Here is a 19767-nt window from a genome sequence, read left to right as displayed (position 1 = left end):
AACCCCCCCTAAACAATTTGTGGGGTGGGGGGGGGGGGGAAGAGATTTATAGGTTTGGGTAGGCTTTCTTCCTGTTCAGCGCTGTCCAAGTCAACTGTTTAAATTCGCTTGGAGATTGAGCTAACCCTCACCAGTCTGTGCAGTTGTTGTCTTAGGGGGAATTATACAACTCTGGGTTGACATGAGGCTGAGATGGCCCATTGGTTTTCAGGGAGACTCTGACATCCTTTGCTGCATTGTAACATACAGGAACTGTAATGGGCATGTGCATGCTTTATATTCTGGTGGGACTCCTGAGCAAGAGCGGCATTGCCTAGAGGCATCTTTGCTTAAAGGGATGTATGTCTGCAGGCCATTTAGAGGAGAACAGCGTGTGGGTAAGCAGTAGGATATTTCAGATGGGACATGAGGCACAGGGAGTAAATGTTTCTAGGTGTCCTGTTCCTCAGCATTGCTGACTGGCCATGTAGCCTGAGAGAAGTTGTGTCTGTTCTCTGCTTTGGCCACTCCACCTGCAGCTCTTCATAGTGGCAGCTGGGCTTCCTTTCGTGCCGTGGCTGAGGTCCTCTGAATTCAGGGTACTGCTAGTGAAGGTCAAGGAGAATGTTGTTAATGCCAGATGTAAGCCCTTCAGGGAATGGGGAATTACATTTCTGTTGGCAGCAGTGGGATGTTGCCAGCACGGAGGCAGTAAGTGAAATTACAGTCATAATATGTTTTGGTACTCTTTTTTTATAATAGATTATAGGGGAAAGTTGTTAAATCTTTTTCAGAGTATGTTTGCAATGGTTGGATAGGTTTTAATTATTTCAAATCTGTTCTTTGTGTAGTACAAGAAGCTAGGTCAAATTTAAGAAAATAACTACTAACTCTTCAGACGTTTAAAAAAAGTAATTTTTTTTTTGTAATGTCACTCCCCAGAAGAAGCTATGTTCAAGTCAGGTCAGTCTTCAGTTATCTTCCTGACATGTGTTTTTTATTGATAGACTCATCTCTCTATTCCATTTGCCAGTCCTCTGAAGTTTTATCTGTATATAGAATGCTTGCAATTTCTATCACATTTTAGAAGAAAAATATTCTGTTAGCAAACAGTGTTTCCTTTTTCAGTGCTACTTAGGTGTCTGTAGCAAAATTTACTTGCCTGTGGACTTTGTTATTTACCAGCCTGGCACCACATTGGTGCTAACATGTAAGAGCTACTGTTATGCTTCAGCAGCTCCTTGGTGCTCTTCTGCTGGATACGGTTGGTGTTTGAGGGGCAGGAGATGAAACACGGCCCAGAGGGCGTTGGGGAGAGGGGTGGGGAAGACTCACACATAGAGAAGAAGCTGAGAAGGGGATAGCAGAGCCACTCCTTTCCAACAGATGCTAATACCAAACTTCCAAGCGAGTAAAACTGCAGATGTTTAGCATCCTGAGATATGAAAGTCTCTTTTCCTTTCAGCTAGTGAATACCTGAAATACCCTGGCTTCTAGATGTGGTTCCACAGTGGTCAGGGGCCGCCTCTGGTGATTCGTGGGTGATGCCTAGAAATGGATACCATTGATGTACAAGTATAAGGTTTTGGGCTACCATTAGGCATCATCAGACAGAAGATGTGCCAAATTCTGCCAGTATTTCCTTCCAAAATTGTAACATTCTTCAGATTTTGTGGTGTGTGTTGATTTTAAAAATCTCATCAAAAAGTGAATCTGTGGTTTTACTCCTATATTCTAGCTTTAAAATTCGCATGAGTTCAATTGAACTTTCCTATTCCAGCAGTAGACCTGACTATCCACAGGTGTTGAATACCTCTTTAACGCCTCATCTGGTGTTCCAAAATGTTCCCCAGCTTTCAGTGGCCAACAGGCAACAATACTGCGCAAGAGAATGCTTTGTTTTCTCTTACTGACCTCAGCTTTGACTTTTACCTTTCAATGACTGTGTGGTCACAGTCAGCATTTTGAAGGAAAGCACGTGGAATACGTTGCCACTGAATCACAGGTTGGGGAATAACTGCTGAATGATAGAGAGGTCTGTGACAGAAATTAAACTACTGGAGTGCGCCATTTAATTTTTCATGCCTGCTGTGTTTTTCATCCTGATTCTTCAAGTTATGCACCACTGTTCTTTTTATTCTTTTTCAGGCACCAGAGCAATGGAGCCGTTATTTCCCGCTGTGGACAGCCCGAGGTCAGTTGGTGGGGCTGGAGGAACGCAGATGATGAACACCTTGTCCAGTCTGTAGCCAAAGCCTGTGCCTCAGATTCGAGGTCCAACAGTAACAAATTAATGAATGGAAATTGTTCCAGAGATTTCTCCAATGGAGGGGACCTCTCTGATGTGGAGTTTGGTAAGTTTGTCACTGTTCCTCTTCTGTATAGGGCAGAACTTTTATATAAGCTTAATCTCTTGTATGTGCTGTAACGGATTCAATCCTTTGTATTTAATCAGGCATTCTCCAGTTTCTGTATGTGTAATGCATATGCATTGTGGGACCTGAGTGAATCATTGTTGTAAACAGTGTCAGAAGTATCCTTTTGGTTCCTCATCAGTTGCATATCCTCTTCCCCAGATTCCTCCATCTCTAATGCTTCAGGAGCAGAGAGTTTGGCAATACAGCCTCAGAAGCTTTTGATCTTAGATGCGCGATCTTATGCAGCAGCTGTGGCGAACAGAGCCAAAGGTGGAGGCTGTGAGTGCCCAGGTAAGTGGTGTTTCCTCTCAGTTTTCTGTTAAGTTAATCAAAAGAATTTGTTGAGATATAATTACGCTGATATACTTCAGTGCTGCATATTTAACAGACTGCATGGGTGCAAGTATTATTCGTCTATATGAAAGTTCTGGATCACTGCAGCTATCACACAGCCCTTCAAAAGGACAGGTTTAGCTGTTAATTAAGCCTGTTTCTCAGAGCAGAAAACCAGCTGGTAACAGCGTTCAGTAAATGCTGAACTGTGTGGAATATGCTGATTAGCTTTCCCCTGCTGAGTCAAATATATAAACTAGAGCGAGACAAAGGTGTCCAGTGTGCTAATGTCTAAAAAAAAAAACCCTGAACAAACTTGTAAAAATCCACTAACTGTAGAGAATAATAATATTCTAGAACAGTTGTGCAGAATACCACCTTTCAGCAATTTTTTCTAAAGCTGAGACACTTCTCGGCATTTATATCATAACTCAAAGCAACTGAAATCCTGATTCATCTCACATTTGTAATACATTTGCAATTATCACTTTCTGTGTTTTTTGGCACTTGTAATTTGTTGGTATTATAAACAAGATATTATTTTGTGGTCACTATTGGATATGAATGCAATCTGTTAAAATTCCATGGATGAAGAGTCTAGAAAAAAATACCAGACAGAAAAAAATATAGATAAGATAATAAATGCTGTTTTGATCATATATTCTTGTTTTGGTCTTTGCTGCAATAGCTATGCTTTGATATGTATCCACCAGTAAGAGAAGATGAATTTTCCTTTAACACTTCAAAACTACTAAATAACTCCTCATCAGAGAGTAAAATTTCAAAACAGAAAAGCAGAGTATACAGGAAGTTTAATTGTCTTCGTATACATTGGTTCTTGAATTCTTTGTAGAAATTTTCCAAACAGCTTGTCACCTTCAGTAAGTTTGACCTGCACTAAGTGTTTCCTTTTTGCTGATAAGTTTTCTTCAGGTATTGTCAAGTTTGCTTCATTCTTGCTGTATAAAAATGTCTCATTTATGTTGTGCTTTATATGTAACATAATTCAGTAAAAAGACAAAAAAAAAGCTTAAATTGTCTGATGCTGTCAGTCGCTTCTGGCTGGGGTTACATTGCCCATCATTGACAGGATGTTCCGGTTTCGGCCAGAATTTGTTGGGCTGATAAATAGTTAAGAAATCAAATTATATGAAACATTCTCTTTTAAGAGACTACTGCATTTTGTTGTGCAAGCATTCAATATCCCATGTTCTTGATAATCAAATGTTTTTTCTCTTATAGAAGAGGGTCATTTTAGCTATCGTGGCATCATTTTTGTGCAGACAGAAGCATCAGGACAGAGGAAAAATAAATCTGGGAAAGACTATCGAATTACTATTTTTCTGCATCTTCTTAGGTGCTTGCTGTGAGTAGTGGGCCCTGTCTGTGCAGGTGCTGCCTCCCCAGCAGAGCAGAATTAAGCTTGAGTACATCCCATAGCAACATCTGAAGGCAGGCTCAGTAATTCCATCTGTTTTCCTGAGCTTTGAGTATTTCTCACACAAGTGATCCTTGTTCCTTATAACAGAAAAACTCAGAATAAAGCAGTGAATGAAGTGACCTTTCCGCCTTTTTGAATGGTTAGGAAAAGGAATATATATCTTACATAAAAAATATACTTAAGTTTGCCAAATTTAAGAACATCCATAAATTATCAGTTAAATGTTGTTTATGCTTCGCAGTCTTTTATGATGTTTCAGTCTTTTTAAAAACATTCTGTAACCCTGAGCACAGCAATATCACTATTCCCATAGGTTTGTACTCTGCTTTTTGTAATGTGAAGTGAAACATTGAAAATAAATACACAGACACTTTGCTAACTCTCTCCTGTTTTGCTATGCTGTTTTGTAATGTCTGGAATACCTACTAAACTCCAAGGACTAGTTTCTCTTTACAGAATATTTGTAAACAGATTATTTCATCTGTCCACAGCAACAGTGGTTTGTTTTTATGAAAAAACTCCTTTTAGAAATTAAACTTAGTGTAGTTTTTAGTTTCTTCCCTCTTTCATGCTATTCCCTACAGAATATTACCCAAACTGTGAAGTAGTGTTCATGGGCATGGCAAACATTCATTCTATCCGGAAGAGCTTTCAGTCACTGCGTTTGCTCTGCACACAAATGCCAGATCCAGGAAAGTAAGTGAATGTTTGGTGGTTTTTGCCTTTGTTTACATGTTTCTACAACTGTGTCCTTTCGCTGCTGATTTATAAACTGAAATTCAGTGTTTTTTGCCTTGGTGACTTTCCTGTGTAATAATGCTAAGCTATATTTTTTAATTTCCACCAAATTTGAGCTAAAGGAAGTAATTGGTTTGTTATCATTGAATTGAACCTAGGAGATGAGATCTGAGATTATAATGTAGCCTTGAGTATTGATACTACAATGTTGCTACTTTCAGGTGGGCTTCTAAGTGCTAGCACTTTAGGGTTAGCTGCTATTCCCTGTTTTTTAATCTTTACAGCTTGGCTCTCCTTCAGAAAATTCTAGTGGTGTTTACACATTTTTAGTGTCGTTTCAGGAGACATATTTCATAGCCCTCCAATGCTATGGGATAACTAGCCTTTAATGGCCCATCATCTCAGGAGCTTCTGAGATTGGGTCTTCTCTGGGACACTGTAGTTGCACCAGTCCTGTTCCCCCTGCCACTGAATTTGCTGCTAAGAGTCTTTCATGGTTTCAAAGTAGATCCAGAATGGCCACCCTTAATAAATTGGCTATGTAGATCTTCATAGGGTAGAGATTCTTAAGATACCTACCGCACACCTTGTAAAGCCTGGGAATAGTTGAGGTACGGGAGATTTCAAAGGCACGTCGGGTTCCACCCTTTCATTGAAGCACAGAGTTGTCAGGGACGTACGGCAGAGTCCCAGGACAGGTCAGTGGTACTGGGACTGCTGCGTGATCTGAATCCTCAGCTCAGAGGAAGGGAGACAGCAGCGGCTGCTGAAAGTAACGATTACTCAGTAGTGCTTACATTGTCTGTGGCTGGTGACGTGCTATGCTCTTGTCTGGGAAAATGTTATTTAACCTTCTCGCAAGTCTTACGCAGCAAAGTCTATACCAGAGACTGACTGTTCCTCAGGTGGACTGCATGGCTTTGTTTCTTACAAATCTGGGAAAGTGTTAATGAGATGTAAATTAAAAATATTCAAGAATGACATTCACAGCTTATTAAAACAGGAGCTTTGACTTGCTAAATTCAAAGATCCAAACCTGAAAGCATTTTAAAAGGGCAAAACATGTCTTCCCTTGTTTTCCTCTAGTTGGTTATCGGCTCTGGAAAGTACCAAATGGCTGCAGCACTTATCTGTGCTTCTGAAATCTGCGCTACTTGTAGTTCATGCTGTGGACCGAGACCAACGACCAGTCTTGGTGCACTGCTCAGACGGCTGGGACCGAACCCCCCAGATAGTGGCACTGGCCAAACTGCTGCTCGATCCGTATTACAGGACCACAGAGGTTTGTAAACCGTCAGTTAGCACATGAGGTAGTTAGTGACTTTGGGGCCTTTTCCGAGGAAGTCTGTCTATAAATGATTTCAGTTTTTCCCATTAGAAAAGGCACTAAAGCTAGCAGGAGTTTACCAACAGTAGCCTGCAGATACAGTTACATATAGGTGTAAATATAGTCTGTAATTCAAGAGCAGATTATATCTTCCCCCTTTGCTGTAACTGCACAGTCATGGTTTATGCTTCCCCATATTTCACTTAGGAATATGTAGTACTGAGTGCTACATATTGCAGTTTCCATTACACCATTGCAGTTTCTCAGCCAACTATTGATACAGAGCCTTTCTTTTTCCTAGATTTCCCAACTGCATGTTTTTCCACTTTCATTTTTTCGTTGTCCTCTGTCAGTTATATTTCTCTTGTTTTTTCAGCCTGAGGGTTTTTTTCCCCTCCCATCACTTTTCAGCGTTGTGTGATATGTGATGGCTGGCTTCCATCTGCCAGCCCACATGCAAGATGCCTTTGTTGTCTAGAACAGAAGCGTATGTCTGTCTGAACACTGTGCTATAAACTGCTGCTTAAAGCCTTGGACACAGGAGGACCAGAAGTTTAAACTGTGGCAATGCCTTTTGGATGAAATTGTGGAAACTCCTCAGATCCTTTTTCACATGAGTTCTAGAAGTTGACATCCATCAGGTCAAAACATACTGCTCTGTCCTTGGCGCAGAACCTCCCCCTGGTCCCTCCTAAGAGTGCTGTCGTTCCCGTTCAAAGTGCAGAGGAGTTCTAGACCACACCCTTTGCCTTCCCTCTTGTTACCACTGCATCAGAGGAAACCATAAACTGTCGCTGTCTGTTAGGATCAGAAATGTTTAGGGAAATGACTTTTGAGCGTTGTCACGTTTCAAGCTTTTCAACTATCAGCTATTATTTTTGCTCTAATTACAGCCACTGACTTAAGCATGCTCTATGATTTTTGTTTCCACTAAGAATCAAAACCTTCCTAACCTGTGATGTGTTTTAGGTCCTGAGAGATGACGTGTCACATTCTGGTGCTCAGCTAGGCACTATTTTGAAGTGTTCTTTGCCCTTTTCATTTGCATGAGGAATCATGCAAGTCAACCTTTAATCAACCTTGTGACTGTGCTACATTTGGCGTACACACAGGCAAACTCTCGCTCTGAGCATGGATGTCCTGTTGTGGATGAATTGTTTTCTTTTATGACAGAGAGATCTGCCTGTCATTTTCAAGGGACAGCTTTAAAATTTCCTCTCCTGTCCAAGTGTTGGTTACCACGATCCAGATGGCTTTGATCAAGATAAAGTTCCTACTTGCCCCTGCCTGGCCAAGATAGGTCTCATACCAGGATCTTCCTTGCCAGTTACTGAGGACTTAACCTGCCTTATTCCCTTTCCTGTTCATGTACGTTTGGGAATTAGTATCTGTCCTAATTTCACCATGCAGCATTTCAGAACGCAGAGGCATTAGGTAAAGCAATAAAGATAAGTAATGAGGCCAGTGCTGAAGGGAAGTAGGAGTGAGGGAGGGTGTGGTAATAAGGTGATTCCCATGAGTCTCAGACCATCTTAGAAAACTGAACCAGAGAAAAATAGGAGCTTTTCACCTGTACTTTCATTTCTGCAGGGTTTCCAGGTGCTAGTGGAGACGGAGTGGCTGGATTTTGGCCACAAGTTTGCAGATCGCTGTGGCCATGGTGAGAATTCGGATGACCTAAATGAGCGCTGCCCAGTGTTTTTACAGTGGCTGGACTGCGTCCATCAGCTCCAGAGGCAGTTCCCTTGCTCTTTCGAGTTTAACGAAGCATTCCTTGTGAGTTGTGGCTTGAGAGATTGCTGTTTTCTAGACTGCTTCTAAACCAGTACCCTGTACTAACATGCTGTTGAGTCCCAAGGGGTTTCTGATTTTCCCATCTATCTGTGATATGCTGCAGCCTAGTAAAGGTAACGGGAAAACTGCCCAGATAGAGCAGACAAAAGTACTTGTATACTTCGTGGGACCTGAGGTCTGTTCACTCTTAAAACAGAAGCGAGACCCTTAAGGACTCCTTTTAGACTTTAAAGAAATAAATAAATGATACAAATTTAATTGTCTCACCTAAGAGGTGCTGAAATAACTCCGGTATAATACATCCACGCAGCATGAAAAAAAAAATCATAGTTACTGGCAATATAAACTTCTTCCTACTCTGATCTTGTTTGGACTTGAAGACTCCACTTCTAAAACGAACCTGCCCCTTATCTTTCCATTCATTTTTTTCTGTTTCTTTGCTGAAAATGTGTAGTATATAGGAGCTATGTTTATTTTTCTTTTGAAGTGGACAGCTTTCCTTTTAGAAATTTGCCTAGGATGGTCAAAATCAGTTCTCAAGGCTGGAAAGCAGATCTCTGGGAAAGGAGCAGTCACTGACTGCAGGACTAGCAATCAGAAGAATGAAAGTTTTTATGAAGTGTCTGATCCACTAAGAGATTTAAAGCACATTCCTGTGACACTGGGTGACTTGAATTACCACTTGCCAGCTCAGCCATGTAACCGAGTATATGTACAGTCCTAGCTTAGCTCAGGTGTGAAGTGAGATATATAGGGTTATAACTGGCTTCACAGCACACTGCTAATCTACAGGAGCTGTGTGTGAGCATACCCTTAGTATTCTACCCTTTTTAGAGTAAACCGCTTAATTTATTAGAGTATTGAAGTAATTGTCTTCATTTAAACATCTGAATAATCTCGTGGAAGTCATTTATATGCTTGAAGTTAAGTTTGTATTAACCTATTTTGTCAGAATGATCAGAATTTCTGTGATGCCTCTGTTTTGTAACAGAGGTATCGTGATTTTCTTCTTTGTGTGTCCTATAGGGCTATGAGTTTGAATCAGCAAGACTTTTATACTTGATTATGAACAAATGTTTTCTCTTTATGTGTTTTTTTATGGATTTTTTTTTTTAGTTATTTTAAAATTCTACGATGTTTGAATTCTTTTGCAATTAGTGTATAAGGAGGTATGCAAAACATGCAAGGTGTATTTGTATATCAGTCTTTAGGAAGGGGGTGTATTGCTCTGCAAAGGAGGGGTTTGTGGCTTCTTAAGCCTGAACGTTGATTCTAACATTAAGCTGATATCTTCTGCCATATTGACAACATTTGTATTGGTCTGTGCAGGTCAAATTGGTGCAGCACACCTACTCTTGCCTCTTTGGTACATTCCTGTGCAACAATGCGAAAGAGAGAGGAGAAAAACACACTCAGGAACGGACCTGTTCTGTCTGGTCTTTGCTGCGGGCAGCAAACAAAGCCTTCAAAAACCTGCTCTACTCCTCCCAGTCTGAATCTGTATGTATCCTCCATTCCCCACCACGGGGGGAGAGTCCCTGTAGGGGCTCCCAGGTACAGTGTTCTCAAAAGCGTGTGCTTTGAGAAAATACCCAAGCTTGTGCAGTGAGACATCATAATGGCTTAACAGTCATCATGAATACAGTGTAGGGATAGGCATTTCCAGAAAAGTGTGCTTAGCTTTCCTCATCAATGTTTGCCTTTGAACAGTCTGTTCAGTCTGATGTTTTAAGTCTTGCATTAAGTTTGCTGATATTTGAGGAATGTCAAATGCAACCTCAGAAATTTATTTATGCTGGAAATGTGTTTTCTGTAACTAAATATTTTGCTTTATTTTTTGTAACAGAAAACATTTCAGCATTTGACAAATAGACATTCCTGGAGAACTAAGCTATGTCAGAGTAGTGTCATAAAATTGCATACACACCTGGACACTGTGTCTATATTCATCTTAAATCTAAACAGAAAAAGTAACTCAGATTATTTAGTATATCTTTGTTTCTCTTAATACTTTCACGTTTTCAGTTTGGCTCTTCTGTAGTAATAGGTCACTGAAGCTTCTGGGAAGGGACTTAGAGTTACCTTTTTGTATATTTGATAAAAGGGCATTAAGGCATTTAGGAATGCAGTATGGTGGGCATGTGAACAGTCAGTCAGTCATCAAGTGTCATCATGATTAGGATGGCAATGACTTTTTATAAATATTTAAACCTTTTTTGTTTATAAAAGTATCAGATACCATAAACCTATGGTATAGGTTATAGATAAGGACTATGCAATGTTTTTGCGTATGGTAGATGTGGCTTTTAATTGTTCCTTAGAGTAAAATTAAAACCTGGCTTAGTAGGAAAGCGTGTGCCTACATTTGTTATAAAAAGATTAATTTCATATTCACGTCAGCCCTTTGTGGCTGTCTGTCTCCCCTGGACGCCGGACGTGCTGTGTGCACTCAGGCTGTGTGCCGATCCCATTTGTCATTGCGACAGGCAACATCAGAGAGAGCCCTTCAAGACTTTGCAACCTGACATTGTCATTGTAAGATTGGATGTGATATCTGCAATGTCTTGTGCTTTCAGCTAAATACAGCTTGTGGGACTTTTAAAGCTATGGATGCATCTAGGTTTTCCCTGAAAACACCAGCAGGTTTGCCAGGAGGAGCTTAGAGAAGCTCTCTTAAAGCAGGTGGTGTGGACAAGTAGCTGTTCTGTCCTTGGCTTGCCCTTATGTGCTATATCCTGCAGTATAGGCGCAGTCTTGGTGACTTGGCCTCTGGTCTCAGTAAATGCTACACTGGAGTGTACTGAGCTAATTAGGATAATTTTTCTGTATGTGGGAGTTTTGGTAATTTCTTGTCTTGTATTCATCTTTTTGTGGATTTACTTCAGTGTTTAAAAGGTACCTCTGTGATGTAGCCACATCTGTTATAAAGCCATAGTCGTTTAAGAGCAGCATCCATCAAACCAAGCCACCCCACAGCCCTCACTCTGCTTGGTGGCACGGAAACGTGACCGTTTCTCTGCCATTGCCTGCTTTTCCACAGGAAAGTTGCCTGGGAAAACAGCAGAATTGATAATGACCCAAGGTGTTTTAAAACTGAAACAGAAAACATATTCCACAGTCGAGGAATCCTTTTAAGAGCAAGCTGCCTCTTCAGCAAAGTATTTCTGCATGTACTTAATTTTTAACATATGAGTGCTTCCATTAAAGACAGGGTTAGCGTTCGTGAATTGGAGCCTGTAGAAGGAGGTGATTAGTTCAGCTCTCATATGGCATGGTATAATACAAAGTACAAGGAAATCTCTACACTAACAATGGGCCACTGAATTTTTCAGCAGTTTAAATTGCTCGGAAGCATTATTAAGGTGTAGATTCACACAGAGCACATTGCAGTAATTCATTCATGAGAAGCTGAAAGCCAGCATTGTTACGCCTTAGCCTCTGTCTCTGAAAGAAGATAATTATATATCTTGGTGTAGCTGATTAAAAATGCCATAGCTGCTCACTGGCCTTCAGACTTATCTAGAGATCTAGCAAAGCCCCCCAGCTGCAAAGCTGAGTAATAAACCCAGCCGACCACAATCTGATTTGAACACCTCTTTGCCTTCTGGGAGCGAGCAGTTTGCAGTCTCTGAACATCGTGTGTTCTCCCCTCTCAGGTGCTGTACCCAGTGTGCCATGTGCGTAATTTAATGCTCTGGAGTGCTGTTTACCTGCCGTGCTCTTCCCCCTCTACACCAGCTGATGACACCTGTGCCCCATACCCTGTTCCCGGCTCTAGCCCTGAAGATCAGCCTCTGGGCAGGTGAGCCTAGAGCCCAGAAATCCCATCCTGTAAAGTAAGATCAACAGAGAATATTGTGGGATACAAAGAGGACAATACTTGTGGTGGGAGGGAAGTCTATTGCACAGGCTTATTTGTGGGACTGGTGGATTGACCTACCCAACAGCAGTCTGTCATTGTTTCAGTTTTGAAAGCTGTTAGGTTTCAGAGGTGATAGCATAACAGAGAGCAGATTAGCAAATAGAACTGAGCTCTGCGTATTGCACAGCCTTGTAGGATTCCTTAGATCCTTGTGGGGTATAAACTTTCATTTGGTTTTCTTGAATTTGAGTTCTTTTTCTGTGTTGCATAACTATTTCTTTGCTTTTTTCTACAATGATTCCGAGCACATGTTAATTAGGAGGTGTGAACAGACTGTAAGCATTTGTGCTTTGTGATAAAGGGATTATTCTGGGAATGTTCGAAGTCTGATTGAACATATTTTCCTGATGGCAGACAAAGTACTGAAGCAGCTCTGCACTACAGATGGTCAAAATGTGCTCCTAGATAATACTTCACAGAAGTCCATTAGTTAGCAGATTGTTACTGTCCTAATTGTGGGGGGAGTTTTTAAACCGTAGTAGCTAAACGTTTAAAAAAAACAAAACAAAAATCCCCTGACTTTGGATTCTGATTGTTTCTGCCTTTATAGGTTACCAAAGACAAGATCATTTGACAATCTGACAACAGCCTGTGATAGCAGCGTGCCTACAACCAATCGACGTAGCAGTGACCCCAGCCTCAATGAAAAGTGGCAAGAGCACCGCCGGTCTCTGGAGCTGAGCAGCCTTGGTAACCCTGGGGATGATCCCTTTGATGGAGACAGCCTGAGCAAACAAGGCAGGGCTCCCGTTGGAGCAGAACTCTCTGTTGCAGCTGGTGTGGCAGAGGGACAGATGGAGAACATTTTGCAAGAGGCCACTAAAGATGATGTTGGTCTGGAGGAGCACTTAAGGGGTAGCCTGGAGACAGTAGGTAAAGGGGATGAGATTGCCCTGGATAAGGAGAAGAGAACTGAAAATCTACATGGGTATGTCAGTGACCTCTGTGAAAAGGCTGAGGCGGATAAAGGTATTGTGACAAACAATCCAGGATCCAATCCACATCCAGTTTCACAAGGTGCTTCTGAGCTGAAAGGACAACAGGATGAGCATACTGATGTCAGTAACGCTCTCCAGAAGTTACCTCAGGTGAAAGGACTACAGACCGTTCCTTTGGAGGGCTTTGTAAATAGGGACGCTCAAAAGAATATGGAGGAGGAAGCTGTTGGCAAACTTGAAGGAGAAGCAGAGAGCCTGTACAATGCAGCGCAGGCCAGCCTTCCGTTACATCTTACAATCCCACATGAGGCTAGAGCATCCAACATTGAAAGTTCTACAGAAACCTTAACAGACAATGAAACAAAGCAAGAGCTCATTCCTAAGGGTCCTTGCCATAGACCTCACCTGATCAACAACAGTGCTGACGAACTTTCTCGAACTATTGAAAATAGGCCAGAGGGTGAGAGTATGATAGAACTTCAAAAACTGGGAACAAAAGTACATAGGACTTCTGGTGGCAGCAACACACACATCCCAATGCCTTCCCCTTGTGCCTTGCCTTTAGCTGAATGTAAAGATGAGATTGTGTGTAATGGAGAGCTGGAGCCTGAGAACAAGATGACAGAGAAGCCTGCGGGATTTAGTATCACCCAGAAATACCACGTGACAAACGGACACTGTCTGAATGGAGAGGACGGTCGGATCAAAGCCTCTCTGAGTCGGCAGGTCTCCACGGCTAGCTGTAGTTCTGCACAGTTGCACTTGAGGAACTTGCACCAAAAATGGATGTTCAGTCATCTTGGTAAGCAGCAGGCAGCCAGCAGCCCAGACCAACCTGCCAGAAGTCACCTGGATGATGACGGGATGCCTGTCTACACTGACGTCATCCAGCAGCGCCTGCGCCAGATAGAAACTGGCCATCAGCAAGAAGTGGAGACCTTGAAGAAGCAAGTGCAAGAGTTGAAGAGCCGGTTGGAGAGCCGGTTCCTGAATAGCTCCTTACGTCTCAATGGTGATTACGGAGACGAAGTGGTAAGTGAAATAGTAACTGGGACACTGCTGGAAATGTTGGGCTAGTTAGTCACGTTCTGGATCTCACCATATTGTCAGCTCTTGGTTCATTGGTCAGGTAGTGACTTTTTTGGCCATGCAGGCTTTTATAAAACTCTCTCAAGGTCATTCTGAAGAAGGCAAATGATGTGACTGAGTACATGGCAAGTGGCAATTAATGATGACTAGTATTTTCCACTGTGTTTCAGTTTGACCACAAACATACCAAAGGTTTATTTCAAGATGGGCGTTTCACAGCGTACTCTAACATATCTGGACATACTTAAACACCTTCATTGGCCTTATCAAAAAACCTATTTGTTTTGCTGTTGCTTTTCATATATGGGCAAAGATGTTTTTCTAAGGATGTGAATGTGTCGTGTATTGGGATGGTAGTGTAGGACTAATCTCTTGGTGCTTTGCGTGCTCAGGGTAAGAAAGGTGCAGCAGTGGGTACTCTGTTAGCTCCCGGCCATGAAGTTCAAGCCATCCCCTTTTCAGATGGCTGGCCTGCTCAGAGCTCATTGACTGGAATAAACAAAGAGCTTTTGTGACAGCCTTATGTCAATGAGGGCTTTTTCTCAACAAGTTAAGAATTTTAAGGGAGCGTTTTAAACTGTGCTTTTACTTGGAAGCATTTAAAGTTGCGAAAGTAGATACTTAAGTTTGAGGCGTGATTCAAATACAGCATGCTCATTTCTGTAGCGATTAAATAATCTATGTAGTTTGGTTGCAAAAGAAATTTTAAAATCAGAATAAGTGTAATTCCAAGTTCAAAATCTCAGTAGCTAGCAAGCTTTCTATATGTCTCTCTGTCTTGGGTGGATTTTTAAGTTGCTTCTCCCCTACCTGTTTTTCACCTAACTCTCCTCCTCTTTTGACTAATAAATAATAATAAAAAGTCAAAAAACATACAGTCACTGGCCTTATACTGTTGCCTAAATGTAACACTGATTCAGAGAACAAGCAGGAGTCCTGTTCTGTAGAGGCCTTTGAGCACAGAGCAGTTCTGCAGCTTGCTGCAAAACTTGGTTTTTCAAAGGCCCAGTATTTATTAGCTAAGTAAAATAAATGAAGAGGGGAGAGCTACTTGGGGAAGCAGGCAGGCACGGGAGGAGGAAGGGGGCATGAAGGGGAAGGTGAGGAGTCTTAGAATCTCTGGAACAGAGTTTGTATCTTCTTGTGGATTTGAATGCTGGGCAGAGCATTGGCCTGTAATTCCTGAGGTTGACCTAACACCCATCGAAAATTTCCTACATGCACATTATAATGTATTTTATATGTCTGCAAAATCGAGGGGGGGGAAAAAAAAACACACAAAACTTATAGGCAGTTTCCAACTTTTGTTTGTTTAATTTAATATTGTTTAGAAGTGGCAGAGGTGCTGGATAGTCCCAGGTACATCTGTTCTGAAAAACACTCAGAGCTTTCGTGGCTGTTCAGATTGGAGACAGCAGCACTACGTGCTCCTTTCGGGCATCCCTTGCAGCTCAGCAGCCTTTCGGTGGGGTGTGGCTGCTGTCACCGGCAGAACCTTGGATTCCTTGGAGAAATTTGGTGCTTTGGCTTAATGTATTACACTCCCCGTTGTTAAGGGCCTTCAGAAACTGCAATGTAGGGCTGGATGTGAGAGCGCTCTACCCTCTAGAAAAGTCTCAGTTTTTAAGACTCTGACCTCTATCTTCTATTTGTGCCTCAGCTTGGAAGTAACAGGTTTTCTTCTAGGGTTCCAGAGATGCCCATTCCTCAGGCACAAAAAGACATTAGCTTAAGATTTCTTGCTATTTTTTATGTATTTTAAGGGCTGGCTGAGTTTTAAGTCAGTTAAAATATGACTCTACCTGGATAGACTATATTAAGGAAGAATTATTCCCAAAAAACCTATGTATGGAATATATATGGCTCAAATGTTGAGTTTCTCCTGTGATTTGGCTTGTATTTTTCAGAATTTTTGCCAACAAAAGGATATATGAATTACTAGTATTAGTTTTGAAAGTGAAATGACCTTGGAAAAGAAATGCAACCATGAAACTGTAGCCATATAGCAGCCTTTTTGGTTAATCACCCAAAGCATTGCCAGAACGTTGCTAACACAGCAGAAAACAGATTTTTAAAGCCATTCTACCTCACACCGTCCTGTCATCAGAGGGTCAAAAGCTGACCTGTTGGGATTTTTTGCTTGTATGTGTTTGTGGTTTTTTTGCAATTTCCCGCCGCACAAACTGCTTCCATGTGTGGCATTTACAGTCCCATTCAAAAAGGTACTCTTGCCTTTGCTCCCACGTGTGCACTGCAGGTAGGCGACTGGCTCTGACGTTTGCCCTTGCAGTGCAAATGTCGCCTGCTTTTTCTTAGCAGGAGGAACCCTTTCCTCTCCTCCCCACGACTGTCCCGTTTTTATTTGTATGGAAGTAGGAATATGGGAAAGTTCTGTTCAGCTGTGTTTGTTTGCCAACAGACTTCTATACCCGACTCGGAAAGCAATCTGGATCAGAACTGCTTGTCTCGCTGCAGCACAGAGATTTTCTCTGAAGCCAGCTGGGAACAGGTGGATAAACAGGACACAGAGGTACAGACTAAATCCCTGTAAATCACTCCTTCTTCTAGTAGGATGGGATATTCGTCATTCAAATTACCCTACAGCTTTTGGTCATGTGCCACTTCTTGTGAACTATCTTCCTTGCATTTCACTTGTCTTGTACTTTAAATATCAGTACCTGTGCCTATGGGCCCTCTGCTCTGGGAGAAGCTGTGGAAGGGATGGTTAGCTAAAGGAGCCTTAGGTTCACACTCAGTGAATATTCTTAGCCTGGTTACTTTTAAAGCACAGAAAAAACCAAACAGGAAATTAGACTTTATGGCCAGATTTCTGTTTATATGAGGGGAGTTTAGTGTCCCTGTTCTCAAAGGGAAGGTTTCTGTTGTCTGTCTTCAATTGTTGCAAACACTGAATTTGTGCTTTTAAAACAGAACAAGCACTTCCTTTGTGGTGCTTTGAATTTGTGACCGCAAGTGAGATGGGTTTGTTTCTAATTAATTGCCCTCTCCCTGATAAACTTGGCTTTTATTTCTCCCAGGTGACGCGATGGCTCCCAGACCACCTCGCCGCACACTGCTATGGCTGTGACAGTACGTTCTGGCTGGCCAGTAGGAAGCACCACTGCAGGTAACCTGTGCACGGAAGGGAGGGAGGCATGGTCATCGCATGAATTGTTCCCTCTCCTGTTAAACCAGGAAGGGGTTTTCTTTTGACACGTTGTTCCTTTCTCAAGGATGGAAGTCAGGCTAAGTGTTTTAGAGTAGGACTGTGCACACTCCTGAAGGAACCCAGTGCTATGGAAGAACAGGACAGTTTCTCCTGTTCAGTTCCAGTTCATGCAGAGTTGCCTATTTCAAAACCCAGATTTGGTATCTGCTCCATCCCTGCCTAAACAAATCCTGCCTTTTTTCCTCAAACTGGATTTGGAGGCAGCTGGCTGCTTAGCTTTTTAAGAGGGTGTAAATAATAAAAAAAATTACTGGTTTGTTGTGTTAGCATTCGGTAATTCAATACTGCAAATACATGAATAGCATCTTCTTCCCATTACTGGTTGTAAACCTGCTTCTTTCCTTCTCTAACCGTTCTTTCCTTCTCATTAAATTGCTCTTGTAAGAGAATCTGAAATAGAAGTTTTCTGGATTATTCTTTGCCAAACATACTGGCAGCAGAGGCTCAAACAGATAATGCAGGCAGTAGGGGCTTAATGAAGAACAGGTGGCAGAGGCCTTTTGATTAGATCATACTCTAGTTAAAGATACAGAATCTCAGATTTCTAAGTTGTATTTCAAATAAATTCCTGTTCCTAATTTCTGGACCTGAGAACTATTGCAAGAACCGTCATTTAAATAAATGGCAGGTACCACATTTTGATGCTTTATTGCTTTATGAAGTTGTAGAGAATTATAAACATCTTTCTTGCTTTTATGTCCATTTTCTGTTTTGCTTCTTGTAAAGATAAACCAAGGGAGGAATGAATAGAAGTTGAATGGCTTTGATTTTTTTTGTCCACTGTGTTTGTGCAAATTTGTATGTCTTACGGCTTCAGATGAAAAATATAATTACTAAGTATGCAGCTGTACACATGTGAAGGGTTTTCCAAGAATTAAAATGGTGTTTTCCTTTGTCCGTCTCTGTCATGAAGTGTCCCCATTCAGCACTGTCACTCTGCCTTCCTAGGCTGACTGACATTTGGCATCTACATCTCAGTTTCCTAGGCCTGGGCTCTGGAGAACTCCTGATGCCTGAATACACTCAAGACACCCCCAACACCAGGAGCAGTTAAAGTTGACTCAGGGTTTCAGGTTTGGTTGCAAATTTCCCTTTAGTGTCTTTGTTTCTTCAGCTTTAAAATGTCTAACTTGGCTTGACCAGGCTGTCCACGTAAGCTCTGGTTATTTATGCTAGAGACCAATAAGGAACCGCAACCAACAAGAAAACCAAGTATTTCCATAGTATACATTTTCAAAAAAGCCAGTGATCAGCGGCAGTCTGCTCAGCATCTCTCCGGAGAGTGACAGGGAGTTGAAACTCATACAGTGTAAGGCCTTGAGCAGGATAAAAATACCTGGCTTCCTTACTGCCACTGTTTGCTTCTTTTGCTCCTTCCCCTCTGAGCTCTTTCTCCCCTCCTTGCAGGGACATTGAACGTGTTGATCAAATCTGGTGAGCATTTACAACAGCCTCTGTCTGTTGTCTGTCTGCCTTTTCTTGGTAACTTCTCCGAACTAACTCAGTCTATTCCTCATCTTTGTTTTTCACTTGCCTAGAAACCACCAGAAATAAGTTGTGGGTGGCTAGCACAATCTGTTGGATGTTTAGATTTGTCTAAACAGGCCTATTTTTTCACAGAAAGGCATTTAGGACTTGGCTTTTGGGAGCTTAAACTGGGATGTGGATCACACTAACACTCACCATCAGTAAATCGTGTGTTTGAGTAACAGAGAATGCTTCACTTCTAACTGGGAAGAGACTGTCCTTCAAGTTTAGCCATTATGCATTTATTTTTGATTCTTTCCCTTTTTTGCCTTATTTTTGGAGAGATCGACATGTTATCAAACCATATTGCTGTGCAGTGTGTTGACAAAAAAACTGCCACTTACTTTAGAAGGACTGAAAATACTGTGGCAGTAGCAGGTAATGCAAAGCTGGTAGAGGGTTAGTATCACAAAAAATGGATAAACATCTGTGACTTGGTAAGAGGGAGGAGGTGTGGGTAGCGTGGTTTTAAGTCACCTTTCCTCAAAGGAGCCAAGGTCGCTTTTCCAGCATGTTTTTTAATGTCTCTTTTTAGTCTCTCAAGCAAAGCAGAGGACCACCAGGATAGAAAGAATGAGTTGTTCAGAGCTTTCCAAAGCTTGAGGGAGAACAGTTACAGAACACTATTATCTATCACAGAAGGATAAAACAACGAAAAACCCCAAAGCATATGTTAGGAAGCTGGGGAGCTACAACAAACAGATATTTGTTTTAATCCCTCTGGTTCTTTTTTGACCTCATCCATCAATGGTGAGCTTCTGCCAGATAATCGTTCTTTGAGCAGCAGAGACGTGGGTTGTCAGAGCTGCGTTTCTGCAGGGTGTTTCTGTGTAACACCTCACGGGACTGTGTTCACCCCTCCTGGTTTTTCTGATAGTAATTTCTAACAGGGTCCTTAAGATGACTTCAAACCCAGTGCAGAAAGGCTAGCAACGTGAGCCTCCTTGTGCTCAGGGTACAGCTTTGAGACCGGGAGCCGCTGTGCAGAGCTGAGAAAATTAGCCCATTGAAGTGAGAAATGGGATTTCTCTGC

General features: G+C 41.8%; 1 protein-coding gene across 1 annotated transcript in view; it reads left to right on the top strand.

The window, feature by feature from the left end:
- Nucleotides 1-19767, top strand: part of MTMR3 (myotubularin related protein 3) — a 76793-nt gene that overhangs the window by 55641 nt on the left and 1385 nt on the right. Inside the window, exons 11-20 of the mRNA XM_009697742.1 lie at nucleotides 2128-2333; nucleotides 2556-2687; nucleotides 4755-4866; nucleotides 5995-6190; nucleotides 7826-8011; nucleotides 9359-9529; nucleotides 11686-11831; nucleotides 12502-13921; nucleotides 16398-16508; nucleotides 17017-17105. Coding sequence (XP_009696044.1) covers nucleotides 2128-2333; nucleotides 2556-2687; nucleotides 4755-4866; nucleotides 5995-6190; nucleotides 7826-8011; nucleotides 9359-9529; nucleotides 11686-11831; nucleotides 12502-13921; nucleotides 16398-16508; nucleotides 17017-17105 — 2769 coding nt within the window. The remainder of the gene's footprint in view (nucleotides 1-2127; nucleotides 2334-2555; nucleotides 2688-4754; nucleotides 4867-5994; nucleotides 6191-7825; nucleotides 8012-9358; nucleotides 9530-11685; nucleotides 11832-12501; nucleotides 13922-16397; nucleotides 16509-17016; nucleotides 17106-19767) is intronic.

Source organism: Cariama cristata, unplaced genomic scaffold (genome assembly GCF_000690535.1).
Source record: "Cariama cristata isolate BGI_N322 unplaced genomic scaffold, ASM69053v1 scaffold6443, whole genome shotgun sequence".
Lineage (NCBI taxonomy): Eukaryota > Metazoa > Chordata > Aves > Cariamiformes > Cariamidae > Cariama > Cariama cristata.
Note: the sequence above shows the minus strand (reverse complement) of the source record. Positions and strands in the feature narration are given on the sequence as shown.